General features: G+C 34.5%; 1 protein-coding gene across 2 annotated transcripts; it reads left to right on the top strand.

The window, feature by feature from the left end:
• The first annotated feature begins 10,473 nt into the window (after positions 1–10,473).
• Positions 10,474–13,840, top strand: LOC130936304 (ferredoxin--NADP reductase, root isozyme, chloroplastic-like). 2 transcript variants are annotated; one of them, XM_057866352.1, is made up of 5 exons: positions 10,474–10,769; positions 11,074–11,130; positions 11,498–11,830; positions 11,975–12,194; positions 13,099–13,840. In XM_057866352.1, the coding sequence occupies exons 1-5, from the start codon at positions 10,746–10,748 to the stop codon at positions 13,596–13,598; spliced, it is 1,134 nt and encodes a 377-aa protein (XP_057722335.1). In that variant the 5' UTR covers positions 10,474–10,745; the 3' UTR covers positions 13,599–13,840. The 2 variants fall into 2 exon arrangements, with proteins under 2 accessions (XP_057722335.1, XP_057722334.1); XM_057866351.1 differs by having other exon boundaries at positions 11,071–11,130.
• The last annotated feature ends 1,416 nt before the right edge of the window (positions 13,841–15,256 follow it).

The raw sequence follows: 15,256 nt of genomic DNA, 5'->3' as shown, positions 1-15,256 counted from the left end.
GGCGATGTCGATAAAGGTGTTGCAAGAAGCTACTGAAGCAACGTACGGGTTAAGCCAAGTTATAGGAAGGCTTAATTGGCAAAACAGAAGGCAGTAGCATAGATCTACGGGAATTGGGAAGAGTCATATGCCAAACTACCCCGTTAGATCCTTGGTGTGCAGTCTACCATGGATGGCACTATTGCCTTGTTGAAGACTTCTCCAGTTCGAGTCAGTGATCAGGTTGACGATTCCACCGTTTACTTTCATCGTCTTTTTTGGACATTTCCTTCCTATATTGAAGCCTTCTGACATTGCATGCCACTAGTCAATATAGACGGCACTCATCTGTATGGCAAGTATGGGGGACATTACTCCTAGCTATCACCCAAGATGGAAACTCCAACATCTTGCCAATTGCTTTCAGCCTCGTGGAAGGAGAAAATGCCGAATCGTGGTCTTTCTTCCTGACCAACCTGCGCCAACATGTCACTCCGTAACAGGGATACTGGTCATCTCAGATAGGTACAATGGCATCAAGGCTGCGCTTGAGACACCTGGCAGTGGGTGGTTACCCCCTCATGCGTATCGAGCATTTTGTATTCGACATGTTGCAGCTAACTTCTCACTCAATTTCAAGGGCACAGATGCAAAGCGTTTACTTGTGAACGCTGCTTATGCAAAGATTGAGGCAGAATTTCACTATTGGTTTGATATAATGCGGACTGAGAATCCGGCGATGTGTGATTGGGCGAACAGAATAGAGTACGATAAGTGGACTCAACACCAGGATGGTGGCAGACGATTTGGTCACATAACGACCAATATATCTGAGTGTGTTAATTCTGTATTGAAGGGTACAAGGAATCTTCCAATTACCGCCCTAGTGAAGTCTACATACGGTCGGCTTGCAGAGTTGTTTATGATTCGTGGTCAGACGGCAGAGGCTCAGTTGGCCAGTGGTGCCAAGTATTGCCAGTCTTTCATGAAGGCAATGGACCGCAACTTCAGAGACTCGAGGTGCTTCACTGTCACTCTATTCGATAGACACCAGTTCAAGTATACCGTTGTGGAGATGACACCGACCGGAAACTTTTCGCTTGGGTGTTACCGAGTGTTACTTACGGATCGTACCTGCGACTGTGGATAACTCTCCATTATCCATGTTACCATCTACAATTTAAATTTTAACTTCAGGACAACAAACGTCACAAAATTAAATCAAATTGTAAATCTTAAATTTCTATTAGTAAATCCTACACCTCCAAAAATTCAAGTTTCAAATTTCCAACTTTAGATAATTATTGCAAAAACTAACAACAAGCCATAAATCCTACATTTTAAATTTCAATCTTAATTTCTAAATATCTAACTTCAAATTCTCTACATTTAAATTTTAATTTTAATTTTTAAAACCTAAACTAAACTAAGGTTCTATTTTCCTAATTAATAAATAACTTTCTTAAGATTAAATAAAATATACCGATATTATCCAATTGAAAGAGAATAAAGAGACTTACCTCTTAATTGATGGTTCTGGCTACGTGAGCAATGCTGTTGAGCCGGTACAAGTGCCTTTCATCTTCCATGGTTCCACTTAATGGAACTGCTCCAAGAAACTCACCCTAAACCCAACATTTTTCCTCTAACTTCTCTCTACTTTCTCTCTCTAAGTCACTATCAACACTCATGAAATGAAATTCGCTATACCCTCACGCGGTTTTTATAGTGAGACACTCCCTTCATAATCCGCTACAGGGTCTCGCAGAATACAATTTGGGCCTATCTCTTCATAAACCGCTACGGATTTGGATCCTCTAAAGTTTGAATTTCACTTTAGAGAGTAAAGTGTGATTTTTTACCTTTAAATAGTTTCTCTTTCATATTTATTCTTCCTCCCACCTATAAAATCAATGATGAGATATCACACTTTACTCTTTAAAGTGAAATTAAAACTTTAGAAGATCCAAATCCAACCGCTATAGGATGTAACAGTTGATGTGTTTACAGCATTTGAATGTAATCCGCGACAGAGTCTAGTGGATTACGTGTAATCAGAAACCGCGTTAGAATATCGTGGATTACATATAATTAAGTTTGTTGCATTTGTGTCTGATTTTCTGAATTATTGTATTTACATAATACTTTTTTTTCATTTATTTTATTTGGATAAATTGCCCTCACTATTATTTAAAGTATGAATATATTTTTTGTACATTGTAAAATTGTTATTCACGCTTTTGGAAAGAAAAAAATTATTTTGTATAAATAGTTGCTATGTCAAAAATGTCTTTAGTGAAAGAGTGATCCACAATTTATTTTAACTTTTAAGCATCTCATACCAAATATTATACCAAAATAACTCAATATTAACGTAAATCATGTTTCACTATTCAATATTAAAAAACTTTAGCCACACGTGAATGTATTTTTAATTTTTTTACTGAGGTCGTCAACTATTTATTTGTAGCTAGATAATTAGTTTTACTTTTCTGCATTATACTTTGTAGTAATAACTAAAATATCGATTTCATGTAAAGTAAAAAAATTTATATAAGTAAAAATAAAAACTATGTATAATTATATAAAATGTTAACTATAATTATATAATTTTCATGTCACTCCATAGATTTTGCTTCTTATAGAAATAAATTTTTATTTTTATTTAAAAAAATGAAAATAATGTTGTTTATTTTTATTTTTATTTTTTACGAGTATAAATAAATAAATTAAAAAACGTTTGTTTAAAAGTGCAAAAAAATTAATAATAAAATCAACATTTTCATGTATTATGTATAATATTTTAAATAAAATGCATGTTAACAATATTTAGATAAAAAATTGTATTATATAATAATACATTTTTATCAAAATTAAATATTACAGTATTTTTTATTTTTTTAACGAATAATCTAATTATTTTTAAGTAATATAAAATAATTTAATTATTTTATATTTTGTAATTAAAAATAATACTGCATAATAATTAATCTTAATAAATAAAAAATATTTTTGCCTGCATTTATATTCTTTATATTTATTATTTATTTTAAAATAAAAAATTACACTTGCTCTTTTCAAAATATTATATATTAAAATCTTTGTTTTAAAATTAATTATTATGCAATATTTTAAAAACAATAAGTGTAATCTTTGCTTTAAAATTAATAAATATAAAGCATATAAATATGTATAAATATTTTTTAAAATTAATTATTATGCAATATTATATTTAATTACAAAATATAAATTAATTAAATTATTTATATTTATTGAAAATAATCTACAATAGTTAATTTTGTAAAAATATATTATTTTATAATACGATTTTTTACTCAATTATTTGTAAATATGTATTTAGTTTAAAATATTATATATAATACATGAAAATATTGATTTTTTTTATTTTTTCATACTTTTAAACAAATGTTTTTGAATTTCTTTAAACAAATGTTTTCGTATTTAATTTAAAATATTATATATAATATAAAAATACTTGAGTTTGATGAAGGTATTTATACAGTTTGCATACAAGTTGGGTATATTAAGTTGGACAAATTGTCAAGATGGATCTAGACTCTTAAACTTTGTAAATTGAGTCTTATTCATTTTGGGTATGGAACTAAATTGTGGGTCAGGATATGAACAATGACCTTTTTGAGGCCGAGTTCATTTAAGTCGGGCTTGAGCATTTAGCAACTCAGTTATACTCTAATACTTATGTTGTCGTTTACAAGTCAATTTTCTTGACTTGATTTGATGGTACAGATCGGCCGACTCAATGTGATTTTGAATTGATGTGACATTTCATATTTCATAACTGTTCGCATGTCTTTTTAATTTTCTTGGTAACTGTGCATAGCATTTAAAGGAGGGTTGAATTACCAATTTGCCCTTATTCACATCTATAAAAGTTTGGCTCTTCTTCTTCTTTTCCTTTTTTCATTTCTTCTTCGCGCAAATTTTCTTTCACTCTTAATATTCATCTTAATTTCTAAAGATTGTTTTCTCTTCAAAGTTCCTCCTTTTCTTCTTGCGTACAAAAATTTCTCACTTTTCTTGGTGTTCGTTTTCTCTCCGAAGCTTCTTTTTGCAAATTCTTGGGGATTGCTATTTTTAGAACCGTGTTTGTGGTGTGTACAATTCTATTATCTACTCTTCCTTATTAAGGTTACGCTTCTTTCTTCTTTTTCTTCTACGTTATTGTGTGCTTGTTGCTTGTGATGGTGTTGCATGTTGGTATGTTGTGCTTTAAAGAATCTATTTCTGGAGAATTTAGATTTCGGATGTTGCTCTTTAACTTTAGAATGTTGTTTCTTGAGAGTTATTTGTTTTCCTATTGTAATTTTTAAGCAAATAATATTCTTGCTAGTGTTTTAGGCTTACTTTGTCCCTTAGTGGTGTCGTTATCGCCTTTGATGATGTTGCCACTTGAGATTTTGTGAACCAATGCCAAATTTTGGCCTTTATTTTTATTGGGAATGACAAGAGTTATTTGGATATCTTTTGTTGTAGACAATCTAACTTGTTATATTTATCCATTGTTCGATTTGTAATATTTTATGACTCGTCCAAATTATGTCTTCTAATATTCTTTTCGAACTAATTGGGTAGACAGTACATTGTTAGCACTTGTATCTGTAATGGATAGGAAAATGCTAGAGAATCTTCTACTTAAGCACCGTATCAATAAAAAACAAGAGGATGAAAAGAAATATGTGTTAATATCTCCTGACCTTCAATAGAGGATCTACTATGCTCGATTTAACAAGTCGGAACCCCACTTTCTTTTCATGTATGAGTGTCTTTTCCTTAGATTAGGTGTGAAGATGCCTTTTTTTAACATTGAACAAGACATTTTATTGGTCTCTCGAGTTTCTCCTACACAGCTTCACTCGAATTCTTGGGATTTTATGAAGATCTATCCGTTAGTAAGTCGAATATTAGATCTCCCATTATCCCTTAGAATTTTCTCTTACTTGTTTCAAATGACCAAACCCTTTAGCTCTAAAAAGTAACAATGGACATCTTTCCGGGCTATTTAAGGTAAGAAAGTTTTCTCGATCATTGAAGAGTCTTTTCATGATTTCAAAAGCTATTACTACAAAATCCAACCCGTCGAGGGTACCCATCTTTTTTATATAAATGAAAATTTTGAATACATGTTTTATCTGTATAGGGAAAAAAATTTTATCGTGACTTTGTTTCAAGAGTGTTGGGGACGAGTTCTTAACTCAACATAAAAAAATTTTTGATAGCCAAACAAAGTTATGCGCAGACTGAGTTAGGTAGATAGCTTTGTATACTATTCTTTGCTTTTACTAAGTCTTGTTTGCTTTGTTATTGTAGAAAAAATGGTCAATAGCTTGAACGTCTACAAGAAGCTCAAGTAGACTAAGAAAAATGAAGTTGCTCGCCAGGCCAAGCTACTAGAGGCCGAGAAGTTGGGAGGTAGCTTGCTTTTTCCCTCAAGTCTAGTCCAACCTCTTCCCAGGCGAGCAAGTCTACTCAACCCCCTCCTCTTTCTCAAGACATCTCTCAGTCGAGCAAGTTGGCACAACCCTCCCTTTTTCATAAGATACCTATCTGTCCGGGTGATCCCACTAGTTCCTCTTTTTGTGAACCTTCAAAGGATTCTGGTACCTCCCGTAAATGCAAGACTTCTTCTAACAAATACAGGAGTGTCTACGACCAAGGGTTCGACACTATTAGCTTCAGTGATTCTGCCGTGCAAAGGAATCTGAAGGTGTTTGATAAGGGGTGCATTCATACTGCAGGAGTTTATATAACTCTCCTAAGAAAACTTTGCCAAACTTCTCAGAATAATACTCAAAAGGAGGTGTTCGATCGTTGAAAGAGGGTGGCTGACCTTGAGAAGGCTAAGGCCAAGTTGGAGGTTGAAAAGATCGACCTTGAAAAGGCCAAAACCAAATGGGAGGCTGAAAGGACTACAATTAAGTCAGATGCTGCCAAGCATCGGGATATGGTATAATAGTCCAACGAGAAATGCAACAAGGCAGATGCCTTACAGAAGAAGGCGGAGAAGAGCTATGTCCAATTTTTTTAGGAGAAGCTTGATTTGGAGGAACAGCTCGAGAAGCTCAGAAAAGATCATAAAGACTTGGAGCATGCTGCTGTAAAGGGCCTGGATGATACTGTGGCAAATCTGAAGTTCCAATTCTAAGTTATTGCTCCCGATGTGGATATCTCCACCATTGATCTAGATAAGGTCGTGCTGGATGGTGAAATAGTTCTCATTCTAGAAGATGATGAGGATGTCACCGTTTCTGAGAACCTCAAGACTTATTCTATTGCTCCTATTGAAGAGGCACCTCAAACCTCTTTGAATAGGTCCCCTCAGACTTAGCTTTTTTACTTCTTTGTTTTTGTAAAGTTGATGGCTCGAGTTGTGGGTATTTTTTTAATATAATTTTTTATGATCTAGGTTACTGTTTTCCCCTTTTAGGCTTTTCATCTTACTTTACTTTAACTATGTTTTTTATATTTCCTTATTATTTTTACGACTTGCATTATTTTTATAATAAGTTTTATAACCTAAGCTATTTTCGCAATTCACTTTAGTACTACCTCCATAATTCGTTCTGTTCGAGTTGTTTTGAAGGCAAATATCAATCCACTTGTATAACCATCATACACCAACTTGGACTTCGTCGCTTCATCATGTCGATCATTAGAGGTCGGTCGTGATTTTCGCATTTTATCGAGCGAGCATGAATTGGTGTAAGTAAATTGAGAAATAACTTGTAGAAAAGAACATATCATTAATAGATATGGATTACAAAATGCCTTTGCTAGCTATTATTAAGAGTTTTATAATTTAAATTCTAGCCTTTGTTATGATGCGTCGTTAAAACTCCTTTACAAAAATTCATTGGAAAAAAACTATGAAGTCGGGAATAAGAGTACCCCCAAGGAGCAAGGTTTGCTTTTTAGTTATAATATCTCTTCATGTTACAAGTATTCCATGACCTGGGTAACTTTTCACCCTTCAAGTCGAAAACTCTGTAGTAACATTTTTTCAAGACTTGAATGATCTTATAAGGTCTCTTTCAATTTGTTGGTAACTTTTCTTTGCCCGACATCTATAACTCGATATTATTTCTTATTAGAATAAGGTCATTCATAGCGAAGGTTCTTCGTATGACTTTTTTTATTGTACCTCGTAGCCATTCTTTATTTCAATGCTTCTTCTCGTATCTGAGCGTGTTCTCAGACTTTTGGTAGGAGGTCGACCTCTTCCTTTTGTGCTTGAGTGTTGCCAACTTCATTGTAGAATCTCACCCTTGGACTCTTTTCATTTATTTCAATGGGAATCATAGCTTCTATGTCATATACAAGTCGGAACAGAGATTCTCCAGTTGTTAATTGGAAAATTATTCGATATGCCCATAGTATTTGTGAAAATTCCTCAGCCCATGCTCCTGTTACTTCTTGTAATCTCTTTTTGAGTTTGGACAGTATAACCTTGTTTGCAACATCTGCTTGCACATTAGCCTAGGCATGCTGTACCAACGTAATGGGTGTTTGATATTCATCCTTGCTACCAAGTTTCGAAATGCTGATATAGTGGATTGAGTTCTATTATCAGTGGTCATTGAGAATGGTACTCCAAATCTTGTCACAATATTCTTGTAGAGAAATTTTTGACTACTTTGAGTTGTGATAGATGCCAGTGGTTCTACTTCATTCCACTTGGTAAAGTATAGTTGATCCCTACAATGAGATATTTTACATGTCTCGGTGATTGGAGAAATGGCCCGAGCATATCTAATTTCTATTTTGCCAAGGGCTATGGTGAGGTTATACTGATGAGTTCTTCTGGGGATGCCACGTGAAAATTTGCATGCAGCTGGGAGAAGGGACAATTTTTGATGAAGTCAATTGCATCTCTTTGTAAAGTTGGCCAATAGAAGCTGACTCACAGTACTTTCTTTGCCAACGACCTTCCTCCTAGATGATTTTCGCAGATGCCATTGTGAATTTCATCTAAGACTTATTTTGTCTTTGAGGTCGGGATGCATTTTAACAAAGGTGTATATATTCCTCTTTTGTAAAGAACATTGTGAACTAGTATGTAGTTCTGTGATTCTCTTAATAGACTTCTTGCTTCTCTTTCTCCTTGAAGAAGAATGTTAAACTTGAGATATTCTATGATAGGAGTCATCCATCTCAGATTCATATTGGAGACTGTCAACGTGTCTGACTTATTGACTTATTTTGTCTCTAATGATGATTGCAGCGTTTCTTAGATCAAACTTCTATTATTACCTCCTGATGTTGTACTGGTTAGCTTGGAGAGGGCATTAGTTTGGCAATTTAATTCCCAAGTTATATGTCTGACCTTAGTGTCTTGGGCAGCCTCTTAGGTTTAAGCTTTTGTTATAACATCTTCTAGCAAGTTTCTTTTCTCCTCTTATAGTTGCTATTCCCTCCTGAATGAGAAATTTCATACAAAGATAAGGAGTAGACACCATTGCAGTGAGTCAATTTAAAGTTTTCCGGTCTATCAGGATATTGTAGGTTGAGGCTACATCTACCACAATATAACCGACACTTATATTTTGCGCTTATAACCCTTTAATTTGCCAAAGATAGCGTATAAGGTAACACTAGAGATCGGATGGAAGAATCTCCCAAACTAAAAAGAGTGTTTGGGCATCATTTCAAATCTTTTTCCTTCAAGCCAAGCTTATTAAAGGCTGGCATAAATAAAATGTCAGCTGAACTTTCTTAATCCACTAAGGTCCTATGGAGATTAGCATTGGCTAGGATCATTGTTATCACCGTTGGATCGTCATGACTGGGTACTACACCCCCGACATCTTCTTTGTGAAGGTTATTGTGGACAGGTCGGGAGCTTCTTCACTTTCTCCGACCTGGTAGACCTTCTTTAATTGCCTTATGCAGGAGGATTTAGTTATCCCTTTTCCTACAAATCTACCATCAAACATATGAATATGCATGTCAAGTGTTCTTGGTGGTCATTGTCATTTTTCTCTATCTTTTTCATCTCTCTTTCTTGGTGGTCATAGCGGGAACATATCCTGTAGTGCAGAGTCATCATACGACATCTACGTGAACTACAATAAACGTATTGAAAGAAGTGTCAGTGATAGTTGCTATAAAAGTTTGACTAATCTATGCAACTGAACCAATATAAAAGGGTACATGGATTACCTCATCTCAGAGTAACTGATCCAACTCCCGACACCATCGTTGGACCATCTGCTCGTGCTGGTCTCTACTATGATGTGTCATGCCGATCAACCTGTGGACATTTGTATCATTAACCATCATTCAGTCAATCTGTCTTAATATTATTATGCGAAAAATGAAGAATAGTAAAACCAAAACCTTTGTCTACGAGCAAGGAAGCTATAAGTAATGCAACTAGGAATCTCATGGAGAGTTCGATCCTGGCTCAGGATGAACGCTGGCGGCATGCCTTACACATGCAAGTCGGACGGGAAGTGGTGTTTCCAGTGGCAGACGGGTGAGTAACGCGTAAGAACCTGCCCTTGGGAGGGAAACAACAGCTGGAAACGGCTGCTAATACCCCGTAGGCTGAGGAGCAAAAGGAGGAATCCGCCCGAGGAGGGGCTCGCGTCTGATTAGCTAGTTGGTGAGGCAATAGCTTACCAAGGCGATGATCAGTAGCTGGTCCGAGAGGATGATCAGTCCCTAAACAGTTACCTCGCAGCCATAAGGTACATGTGAATCTATTGCTCAGGTGGACATCACTAAGGAAACTTCTGGTATATCCAAGATATAGCAAATGAGTGCATCCGGTGATGTCTGTGGTAGAGCGATGGACCATATAGCATAGGGAATGGAACGTCTATGCTAGCATCACAGATCCCCATGACAGAGATTAGCACCTCTCAAAGTCGTCCAGTAGTGGGAGCCACCGGAGATAAACCTAATTATTGGACTTATCAATCATCAAGTAACCCCCGATCATCAACAGTATGTAGCACCTCACATACTATCGGAGGATGGCTAGATCATCAGTATCGGGCGGCATCTGCCGTACACGCTCCGGAAGCCATGTCAGTTTCAGGGAGAAAGACTCCTTCCTCTGTGCGCCCTGCTACTAAACTACAGGAGACCTGACACCGAGTAGCTTCTCAACCAACTCCCAAGCTCCGGTCCCGTACCATGTGTTAAAGTCATGAAAGTAACCACCCACGGACTCTCCATTAACGCACAACCTGAGGTGGTATGTGACATCATGTAGGGTGATCATGTACTTACCTCACAACCGGTAGAAGATATGGGTTTTTGGGCACCAACACTCAAATATTAAACCATTTAACAAGAGAAGTAGAAAAAAATTTGTTTAAATCAGCGTAAAAATCGAAAACCAAATCAAGTCAATCAAATTTTAGTTGGTTTGGTTTGGTTGATTTTACAAAAAAAAACCGGTCCAATTTATAGAATATTGATTCCTAGTTTATGGTGCCTACAGCCTACTGTTTACCCTCACAAAAGGGTGGGAGTGACACTCTGAGGAGTCAAGAATGTGACGAAGCAACGACTTCTCCCATTCTCGAAAGGATCACGAAACCCAACTTTACTTTACAAGTTCAAATTTGATTAATCTTATATAATACACTCATCTACCACTTTTCATTGTTCAAATCTAATCAAATATTTATTTATTATTAAATCCCTTTTCCTTTCTCCAATCACTTCCTGTTGCTGCTGAGATTACTGGTCCAATTTTTGTTGTTGTTGATCTTGTGATGGCTCATTTGATTGCGTCACAGGTAATGAATTCACTAACCAATTACCTTCGTTTTCTCCATCTTAGGCAAAAGGGTCACTCCAAATGGAATCAAAATTTGATTTTGACCGTTTTCTCTTTTATATTTACTTTTGCTACCTGGTTTGAGCTGTGGGTGAATACAACTAACTTTGTCAACTATCGAAGTTTGGAAATTTGAGCAGAAGTAGGCCATTTTAAAAGGAAACAAAGGATTTTTTACGCTATTTTTAACTTTGTTGTTTATTAATTTTATCTTTCATAGTTGAACAAAAGTTCTGAATTTTTTTTGCCACTAATTTTAGCAGGTAGCTGTGGCTGTTCCTCTTGGCAACGATTTGTCTCTCAAAAGAACTGCGCTTAAGGTTTGATATTTCTTATGATCCTTATTATTTTTCTGCCCTTTGACTTTTGGAAACACTTATTATATATAAGTGCCTTTAGTTTGTTTTAAAAGATCCTTACATATGTGAGATTTCGCTTTGATTAGTGATGATTTTAGAAGCTCATGGCAGAACAATTATAGAAATGAATCTTTTTTAATGTATTACTTTGTCCAAATAAACATATACTTTAAAACGAAGAAGCAAGTTTGATTTTTGAAACCAATGGGTAATGACATTGCAGTTGTTAGAGTGATAAATTATGTTGGCTTTATTTTGTTTGAAACTTACTTTTTCATTTTAGATATACAATTTATGTTTCTAAAGAAAATCTACTCTTGATTTGCAGGTATCTAACTTAAACTTCCAGGATAAATCATGGGCACTGGTCTTAACTTTCGACCTGAAAGCAAGCAACTCTCAACTAAGAAGTCGGCGTGTGACATGCATGTCGGTGCAACAAGCTAGTGTACCCAAAGTTACAGTCTCCCCTTTAGAATTGGAAGATGCTAACGAACCTCCATTGAATATATACAAGCCTAAAGAGCCATACACAGCAACTATTGTTTCTGTTGAGAGACTTGTTGGCCCAAAGGCTCCTGGTGAAACATGTCATATTGTGATTGATCATGGTGGCAATGTTCCCTACTGGGAAGGACAGAGTTATGGTGTCATTCCACCTGTAAGCAGTATCATTGAGTTATTTTTCTGTTGACAGTCCGCAGTGCTTGAATTTTGGCTTCAGAATTTTTGCATGTAAAATGGACATCTCAAAAGATTTAGAATGATTTGGTACTAATGAATAGAATTTACATGTGGGTGGCAGGGAGAAAATCCGAAGAAACCTGGAAGTCCTCATAATGTTCGGCTATATTCCATTGCTTCGACGAGGTATGGAGACAATTTTGATGGTAAAACCGCCAGCTTGTGTGTGCGTCGTGCCGTTTATTATGATTCTGAGATTGGAAAGGAAGATCCTTCTAAACAAGGCGTTTGCAGCAACTTTTTGTGCAACTCCAAGCCCGGAGACAAAATTAAGATCACAGGTGGGAGAAATCTCTTCTTATTTTACAGATTCTCAGAACCAGTTTGTATTGCAATAACGTAACTCCTCCGTGTACCTTCCTCAACTGGGTGGATTTCGAATATCTTTATTATTAGCTTGCATGTCTTAGTTGTAATATGTTATTCAATTTTTACCCTAGGTTGCCCTACTGATTTATGAGATAGATCTAATGGAATCCTCTGAAAAAATTCAGCAGCTTTGAGGGAAGAATAATCAACACTCTGAAGATATTGATAGGGCAAACCTAGATTCTGGGAATTCTAAGTAAAATTATAGTCACTACAACTTCCTAGGCACAATTTATCAAAATGAAAAAACAAGTTTCAATAAATAATTGTTGACACATATGAACCCAGACCCATTAGAAATATTTTTGGATTACAAATATATCACTATAACTGGTGAAGCACATGTATGCTCTAACCATACTACCAATAAATAGAAGCTAAAAAATTAACACAAAGTTATAAAAGGTTCCTTCTTTTTATATTTCATTCACAACTTCGATTTTCACCATCCACAATGGTGTTGACAGCTTTACAAAGCTATAGCTTATCAAGGTAATTCACTAATTCGATAATATGCACCTTACCCAATGTATGGCACTATTTGACTTCTGTCTGGTTGGTTGTTAATCAATTAGAAGTTATGAGTGTATATCGTATGATGTTTTCAACTAACATGACAAACAATTATTTCAATAGTTATAGACTGAATATTTGGTATAGTCATAAAAGTTATTTTATAGGATGTATAACAGATTGGTAAGCTAAACTTAAGATGATTCCATTAGCCTATTGACTCATGAGTCACAGTGCAATTGCAAATGTATGTGAAAACTTCTTGTTGATTGAAAATTGAGTTATCTACATTTGTTTTTGCAGGGCCCTCTGGGAAGATCATGCTTTTGCCTGAAGATGATCCAAATGCTACACACATAATGATTGCAACTGGTACTGGTGTTGCTCCATTTAGAGGCTATCTGCGCCAAATGTTTATGGAGTTAGTTCCTAAATTCAAGTTTGGTGGACTAGCCTGGCTCTTCCTTGGTGTTGCCAATACCGATAGTCTTCTATATGATGACGAATTCACTAAATACCTTAAGGACTATCCGGACAACTTCCGCTATGACAAAGCTCTCAGCAGAGAGCAGAAGAATAGGAGCGGAGGCAAGATGTATGTTCAGGATAAGATCGAGGAATATAGCGATGAGATCTTCAAACTTCTTGACAATGGAGCTCACATTTACTTCTGTGGTCTAAAGGGGATGATGCCTGGAATCCAAGATACACTGAAGAAGGTTGCAGAGCAAAGAGGAGAAAATTGGGAAGAAAAGCTTTCACAACTTAAGAAGAACAAACAATGGCATGTTGAAGTCTATTGATAATTCTGCAGCGCAGAATAATCACATGCTTGCATTTATTTACCTTAAGTCTCAGTTAGGTGTTTTAATTAAGGGTTGCTTTTGTTTTGATTAATAATCTTCATTAGATAGCTTGAGTGAACTGTACATTGATATCTTGATGAATACAAATTTAAAGAACCAAGTAAAGGTGGCGGTAGAGACATGTTTTGACCATTTTGCAATAAAGATGCATCATAGTTAATTAATATGATGTTCAAGCATATTCAATGAATCAAAGTATCAATAACTAGGCGATAACTCAATTGAATTGTAATAATACCATAGACGACAAAGGTGTTGTGTTGTATTTGTTGTTTCAAGTCTGCATGCCCTGCAATAGTTGAATAGTGCAACCAGTAGACTAGATTTGGATATGCAAATCATAGAACAAAATTTTAAATCTCTTTTACTTATGAGAGGATACATTAATAGTGATTCAAATCTATATCATAAGATTTATTTTGATCCGGGGCATTATGACATGGTTCTTTCTCTATACTTTCCAAAAAAATATGGACACATGTTGAGGTGTTATATTATACTCTATCAAGGTAAACAATGCCCCGTAAACCCCGAAAATCAAAACAAAATAAAACAATACATTTACAAAGAAATTGACTTTCAAGAATCAAGCTCATAATAGTGTACTTTTTTTTAATATGATTTTTAGTATTGTGGTAAGTTAAGCATTGGAATGACTTTTTTTATTATTGTCTACAACTTTTCAATAGTAAATATAAGGCTAAAGAGATGCCAACAAGGACTTGACTTTATTATCCATGGTAACGAAAAATAGCAAACAAAATTTAAAAAAAAAACAAAAATAATGAAGGTGAAAAAGATAAGAGAGACAGCGGTGATAAAACTATTGACTAACAACAATGTCAACAAAAAAACAAGGCAGACACAAAGAACAAACAAACATGTAGATTTGTATACGTATAATTTCAAAAATCTGTTTTTTTTTTAAAAAAAAAACAAAAAAAAAGTAGAATTTCATTGCAACAAGAATAAAAATAACGACACAATTAGAAGGAGTAACGTGGCAAAACTTCACTTTATAAATTATAATAGTTTGGTATCTATTTTTATATAATGTAAAACTATAAATAGATTTATGTATCTTGTAATTAATTTTGGATTTGGATCCTCTAAATTTTAAATTTCAGTTTAAAAAATAAAGTGTGATCTCTCACAATCTATCTTATAAGTGGGAGAAGAGAAAATATGAGAGAGAAACTATTTAAAAGTGAGAAATTACACTTTATCCTCTAAAGTAAAAATTCAAAATTTAAAAGATCTAAATTTACCAATTTTAAAACAATGTAACAATTTTAAAAATATTAGACAATTATTATTATATAAAACAAGAATTTAATTTTTATTCAACTGTGAGTGTAAAAAAATTTTGCACAAATAATTAATTATGTATTATTGTATTAAAAAAATTAATTTTTAAATTTATCATTTAAAAAATAATTTAAAAACTCATAAATTTAATTAAATGATAGTGTAAAATTTGTTATATAGATAATGAAAAAAAAAAAGCCTCATAAAACAATATTATATAGTTTTATTTCTTTAGCTTCTCAGGATCCAAATCTAGTTTGATCAAAATGTCATGATATATCTAACCC

This window comes from Arachis stenosperma, chromosome 6 (genome assembly GCF_014773155.1).
Source record: "Arachis stenosperma cultivar V10309 chromosome 6, arast.V10309.gnm1.PFL2, whole genome shotgun sequence".
Classification (NCBI taxonomy): domain Eukaryota; kingdom Viridiplantae; phylum Streptophyta; class Magnoliopsida; order Fabales; family Fabaceae; genus Arachis; species Arachis stenosperma.
Note: the sequence above shows the minus strand (reverse complement) of the source record. Positions and strands in the feature narration are given on the sequence as shown.

Coding starts and splice junctions, on each gene's coding strand:
- LOC130936304 (XM_057866351.1), top strand. CDS start 10,746: ATGGCTCATTTGATTGCGTCACAG. Junction 11,831..11,974: donor GTTATGGTGTCATTCCACCT/GTAAGCAGTATC, acceptor TGTGGGTGGCAG/GGAGAAAATCCGAAGAAACC. Junction 12,195..13,098: donor AGACAAAATTAAGATCACAG/GTGGGAGAAATC, acceptor TTGTTTTTGCAG/GGCCCTCTGGGAAGATCATG.